The 7,025-nt window shown below is 40.8% G+C and overlaps 1 protein-coding gene across 1 annotated transcript in view; it reads right to left on the bottom strand.

Annotated features, from left to right (window-relative positions):
* Positions 1–705: 705 nt before the first annotated feature.
* SARC_10965 (hypothetical protein) overlaps positions 706–7,025 on the bottom strand; it is a gene marked incomplete at its 5' end in the record, with an annotated part of 14,018 nt that continues 7,698 nt past the window's right edge. The window contains 8 exons of the mRNA XM_014294965.1: positions 706–900; positions 1,515–1,634; positions 2,524–2,613; positions 3,378–3,521; positions 4,310–4,460; positions 5,404–5,464; positions 5,897–5,994; positions 6,389–6,449. Coding sequence (XP_014150440.1) covers positions 778–900; positions 1,515–1,634; positions 2,524–2,613; positions 3,378–3,521; positions 4,310–4,460; positions 5,404–5,464; positions 5,897–5,994; positions 6,389–6,449 — 848 coding nt within the window. The remainder of the gene's footprint in view (positions 901–1,514; positions 1,635–2,523; positions 2,614–3,377; positions 3,522–4,309; positions 4,461–5,403; positions 5,465–5,896; positions 5,995–6,388; positions 6,450–7,025) is intronic.

The following is a 7,025-nucleotide window of genomic DNA, read 5'->3' as shown; positions in this document are numbered from 1 at the left end:
ATATATATATATATATATATATATATATATATATATATATATATATATATATATATATATAATAGAAATATTTATAATAGTTTAATATAAACAGAGAGACTGATTCACTTGAAAAGAACAAAGTGAATAGACAGCATTAGTGTACTGTCAGCTACAACTGTTCACTACATGAACGGTATATGACAAAACTCTTTACACACATATTGGGGACAAAGTTGTTTATCGAGTACTCCCCAGTGCCATAGAGCAATACAATACTGCTAAATTTCTTCAACCGTCATATTGTGACAATTACCTGTTTACTATTAAGCCGACAATAATCTAGAAGAGGGTAAACAATTTTTTTAACCCGATGAAAAGAGTTGCACACGCGTGTATTGGGAATCCTAGTGAAATATGGTCGATCGTATTCGAGGACCTTGAAACATGAAGCTCTACTGTGTATACGATGCTGATTGGGACTTTCATTTGTATGTACCCTGCAAAATTAAAAGGAACCTCGTCTATGGGAAGACAAAACAAGAAAATGTCATATCAGACCCCCAGTCTTCATGGCCATAAGCATAAAATTTCAAGCCGGTGTCAATTACACGGCAAACAACCTCCACTGTGTGAGCTTTACGTATTGTGATACCCAGTCGACTTCCAAAGATTTCTGTTCTTGAATTTTCTATGACCTCACTTTGAAGTACATATTGTATATCATGTCCCCAATTCATTCGAGCTAGTTTATTCTTATCCATTAAAAGGCGACTTAGCCTACCAATTTTCACGAATTTAAAATTTGAGATTCTTCAGCGAGTGTTCTGCGACCACGCTGTCGTAATTTGAGGCGTCGAGCTTCGCTGCCTTCCCCGTTGCTGTGCCTAGTGTTTGTCCCACTCTGACCAGTGTTTCCATCTGAATAACATATAAGATGGGGGACTTCAGATAAATGCAAGTGATTGAAAACAGGAGTTGAACTCGTATACGGGTGACATGGATATGATAAAGCAAATGAACAAATAATCTTATGTACGGAAGCACAATAGTGCAATGCCGCCATTCGAGCTCACTGGTGCCAATCGCTGATATCCATTCCGAGTATCTTGTCCCATTTGATACCGAGGTAAGTAAAATAAAATATTAATCCAAACAAAAACGAATCCCTTTCTTCAGATGTATAATACAACAGTGGATGACCTATGGGCGTGAGAGTGGGGAGTAGCCTTGACCGTATGTTTTCTTGGACGCATTTATCAGTACAATACGCTTTCATGGGAGGCATTCACCAGTATGATCCCGCATTTACATAGATAAACCCACGTATACAGTTTTTATGCATGACCGCTTCGCCACAAATGGAAGTACAGTCATCGATACATTCATAAGGAGGCGCACCTCACATCACCAACGTTCACATAAACAAAACTTGTACAATTTGCACTAGCACATACATACATACTGCCGCTAGCATCCACATAAACTGCCACCTGTTTGTGTGTTTAATGTCGCGTAAACTTTTACTGACTTACCGACCGCATACTAGTGGCTAAGAGGTCCGTGTCCATATTGATGACACCTTCCTGGAATACCACTATGACTGTTGACCCGCCGAAAAAGAAGGTGCCGTGCTCGTCAAACTTCTTCAAATCCTAGCATAGTGGAGTGAAATACTTTGCATATCAGTTCGAATCCTGAACAATATAAGAGTTAGACACTAAATCCTAGATTATTAGAGTGAAGGACTTCAATTGAGTTCTGGTCTCGAGTAAATTGGAGTGGGGCACTTTCCAAGATAATTTGAATCCTGAAAGGTATAGAGCGGGACACTTCGCATATGCCTTCAAATCCGAACCGTTCAGTGCGAAAGATTTCGCGTATGAGAGCCCAATATCATATATGGCTGCTAAAGCTCGATACCATTTCACGTCGAGAATAGGTCATTTTCGTGACTGTATAGAATCTCCGTACTAAATTTGAGTTGCGAATACACTTAGAATACGCAATGATCTTTCGATAAGCCTTAAGCACTAGTAGATAGACTACTACAAACACAGTGCCACTTCGTGTATGTGTATTCTATGGCGCACGGTACGAACTTAAGATAAGATGTGACCATACGCGCGGCTTGTAAGGTATCGGCATGCGTACTTCCGTTAACGCGTATACCCCACACTTGTTGGTTATTTAGTGCACTCATAGCCCATAAGTGCACAGTTGGGGTCAGATTTGCACAAACAAGGTTAGTATCAATGCTTGCATCACTACACATAATGGGGCATATAAAAGAACATATATTAATATAGGCACAAACTTAGTGGCAGTGCTTGCGACGGCGAACGGGGTGTCTACAATTTACTAGCTGAAATTAGGAAGCGCTTGAAGCACGTATTATACACACACACTCAAACAAGCAAACACACACACGCACACACACACACACATACACACCATATATATATATATATATACATATATATATATACATACATATATATGCACAAATATGAATATATATATATAGTCATAAATTTATCATACTTGGCCGATTTTTGGGAAAATGTCTATACCGCCCACCAGTGTGGCACCCACCGCAACCAGAAGCACCAACCCAAAGGCCTCTGTCATGAACTGTGGGATGTGGATTAGGTAGGTGGAACCAATGTCAAGATCTGAGATGATGTGGTGTTACAAAGGGGAATGGTGATGAAGAACTGGGGCAAGTGATGTTATTGTCAAAAAGTGTGGCATACGGATGTCAGCAGAGGAAATTGCGGCCAACAACGTGCAAATGTGGATTTACTAGAGGGATTGGTGTCGTTGGTGCGATGAAATGTTCCTGGCCTCTGTGGGAACGGTATATGAAGCTTGTGAGACGGAGTGTCGCCAGGAATATGCGCATCATGGACAAACGGCTGACTGCTATGAGACATGCACATACAAATACACACAACGCATATAGAGACACACACACACTTCAACAACTCCAACCCACACACATAAACGCATATGCACTCCAAAAATACAGACGAAAACCATAGGGCATCCACACAGGTGTTCCTATCGCACCATATACGCTCACAACACCACAGGGCTTGTCATGCACTCCAATGAAAGCTCATGCGCGCGCAAAAACTACACCCACACACAAACACTATGTGGCTGTCCGAGATGGAATCCACAGGTATCAGATATAATCCTGCTTTGTCCGTAGACACACAAAAGCCTTCGCTCTTATTCCAAATCGACCTTCGCTCTTATTCGCATTAAATTGACGGTTTAGTACTATACATCTATCAATTATACTCGTATGTTTACTCAAGCGTATGCTCATTTACACACACACACACACACGCACACACAGCTTGTAAATAGCCGAGTTAGATCTCACATGCCTCAGATACAATCCTCTTATTCTCAGTAAACACATCGAAGCCTTCGCTCTTGATCGCAATCGGATTGACTGTGTAGTACTGGCCGTCTATGAATGTCTCGTTGACGTATTTGCCAGTCACCGGCATGTGCCATCTGTGGTAATCCTGCAGCAGTAAAGTGCGAGAAACATTCAGATGAGAAGTGTACGAATCTGGCAAGTACATGGATATGCTAGGTAATATGAATGGTAGGTTCAAATGATAAATATACCAGACGCTACTGACTTCACCCTCGTATGAACACTCACAGACTTATATAGCCAGGATTGATAAATGTAATTCAAAGGCACTTCCTCCCAGTGGCCAAAATATCAATGAAAAATATTCAAGTATTCTATAAACCACTGGAACATATTTGGAGGAGCATATTATGTACGAGATAAAATCATGTTTTGACAATTCCTACTACATATATGCATACGTACGTCAATATTCACTCGAGTATACCACTTCCTAACGGCCAATAGGCACTTGAGTCCATGTGCGTAAATTAAATATCTATGCGCAATGTGTGCGGTCACCATTAGAAATAACAGGTGTTCAAGGGAGAACTGTGGTGCTGTTCTGTATGTATCTCTGATTTAAAACGTCCTGAATCTGTGGGAAAAAACCGCTCCAAAGCGCACACAGAAAATACAAATGTGTAACTGCACACTACGTGAGGTGCAAGTTTTGATATACAGAGTGATGCATTGTTCGAGAACTGCATCAAATATTGGAGTTCAGAAACAGTATGTCGAGATATAGACATTTCGTTTAGTCGCTTACAAGATTGTTCGCATATGTACAAAATTAACAACCAATCATATCTAAACACCCCGTAGAGTGAACACCACCACATACATGAACAGACACTCCCGCGCACGCGACCACACGTGCAAAATGTGCCGTACCTGTGGTGCAAGTCTTGATATGCAGAGTGACGCGTTGTCAAAGTACGGTACCAGGTGCTGCAGTTCGGGACCGACCATCGATGCGAAGTTGAACTGGGTACCCTTGACCCACAGCCGTTGCGAGTGCTTCCAAGTCTGGAACGTCATCAACCTGGAGGGCGTAGGATTAAGGTAAGATAAATGCCGATCGGTACATATAAGCAATCGGACTGCGGCAAATACGCGGTGCAGTGTACGGGTAGACAGAGACAGAAGTCTATCCCTGCGATGTTAAACTGGATACCCTTGACCTGCAGCCGTTGAGAGTGCATTCATCTGAAACGTGACCAACCAAGACAGCGTGAGAGTAAGGGCACAAGGCTGACAATGGGACATAGTGAACCGCTACATGACCAATGATAGGTGGAAACAATATATACGCAGCCACTGAAAAGACCGACGGATCGAATAAATTGCTCTTACAATAAAGTTGTGAAACCATTGTCAACGCATACAAATTCGTATAATTTATGCCAACGTACACAAATATGTACTATTTCTAAACCAATACATGATTACGTAATATATAAATTATAGATATGTATTGTTATGTGCCAGTTTGTCTATGGGCACTATGAGGTGGGATATTTTGCGCCCCAAATAACAAAACCTAAACTATAGCGCTCTTCAAACGTATGTGTTCGTTGTAGTGACAGCGAAGTACACAACACAAACATGAATATCCATATGCATAGATACTCAGGCACACATGTTTACGAACTCTTAAGTTGAAAACTGTTGAATTTCCTATACACATATTCTAATTATGGTCAACAAAACTCACACCCACTTTGTGATAATGTTAGCAGGGTCAGGACTGACAGCATACCTGGGAATACCACAAACACGTACAAACACACACAGGCACAGGCACAGGCACACGCACAGGCACACAAATACACACACACACACACACACACACATATATATATATAATATAAAATAAAAATATATATACATATAGATAGATACATACATCCACATATCCCCTTCCTCACACCCCGCCCTCCACACACGCATAAACATACATAAGTACAAGGAGATGCACCACATACCTGCAATCAGCACAGCACAATGCGACCTTCTCATTGCCCAATGCGTGATCTCGTCGAGCACCTGATTGATAGGTGAAAAAAAAAGGTCGGAATTTGGGTCTAGGTTTGGAGATGGACGGATCCAATATGTGGGCCAAATTCGAAGATAGGGTACCTATTTTGTGTAGCAGAATATTTCATCCAATATCTGAACGGGCTGCCCAAAGGTACAGCAAAATCATCAGATAAGTATACACCTCCAAGTAAACATATTGATTGTTCACTTATCTCCGAAAAATGAAGCACATCGCCTACCTATAAGCGACAGACACATAACAGCTGCGCAGATTAAGATATCACAAATACAGGCACGACCACATGATTCATCGCAAATAATATCCATGCGCTCATCTGGCATTTTTAAAAACAAACCAATCATATGCATTCATTTTATCGCCGATACTCTACACGCTTCACATCTAGAAAAGAATCGGAGTGGATCACTTAGATATACCTGGTGCTAATCGACGGCTGAAGAATTCGTTGAATGTCCTAAATTCCTCTATTGGCTTTTCTATCTCGTGCGTGGCGATATTGTGCAAGGCCACAAACCTGTCGATTCAGAGACAGAAAATTTAAACCCGAGACGGCAATCCGAGATCTCGAGATTGAGTATAGGGTCATATATACATATATTTTGTTGGAATCACATACACATATACATGTGCAAGTCCGATAGGGACATCCCTTGCAACCTGAAACCATATCGTTTAAACAAGTACACAGAAAATCTTTTTGAATCCATATTTAGCTCGAAACGCAAATATATATCCCAGACTCCACACACACACATCTGACCTTCAATACACACGACACGCTACGGTATAGTATACTTAGCAGTTGTATGCTCACAGTAACACAACTAAGACTGTTCCGTATGCTCACAGTAGCACAACTAAGACTGTTCCGTGGGATATGAACGAAGTTGGAAAAGGGTAAGTCTTACCCTGGGATGTTGAAACAGGACTCTGGCTTGTTCATCTTCGTGCCCTCTCTCTCACTCATCTCTGCCACGCGCCAAAAAAGAACGTGGAACACGTGAATAATTAATCAATGCAAACAACACCCTGTTTAAACATCAAGTGTCAAGTGTCTAATGACACGTGTCAAGTGTTGAGCGTCACGTGTCAGGTGTCCAAAACCAGGCGCTGAACAATAGATTTGAACGTTGGAGTTAAGGGTATATGATTGTATGAAATATGGAAGAGGTTCGGGTCGGTGACAGACATGGTGTCAGGTATGAAAAATTAAAGGGTACAGTGGCATGTTGATGCCGGTGCATATGTCAACGAAGTGTGAGTGAAAGTGCGTATATGATATATCCAAGAATAAACATATACAGACATCTGAATATAAAAATACATACAGACGTCATATACCTTGCGCATAACATAGTACTTTGCGTATTAAATTGGTATGCTACACCAAATCTACTAAAAACAGTGATCTATATGTAGAATCTGCGTGCTTATACAATTTACACACACACACACACACACATATATATATATATATGGGTGTATATGTATATATATATATATGGGTTATATGTATATATATATATATGTGTGTATATGTATATA

This window comes from Sphaeroforma arctica (genome assembly GCF_001186125.1).
Source record: "Sphaeroforma arctica JP610 unplaced genomic scaffold supercont1.1463, whole genome shotgun sequence".
In the NCBI taxonomy this organism is placed as follows: domain Eukaryota; class Ichthyosporea; order Ichthyophonida; genus Sphaeroforma; species Sphaeroforma arctica.
This window is presented reverse-complemented; position numbering and strand designations above follow the sequence as displayed.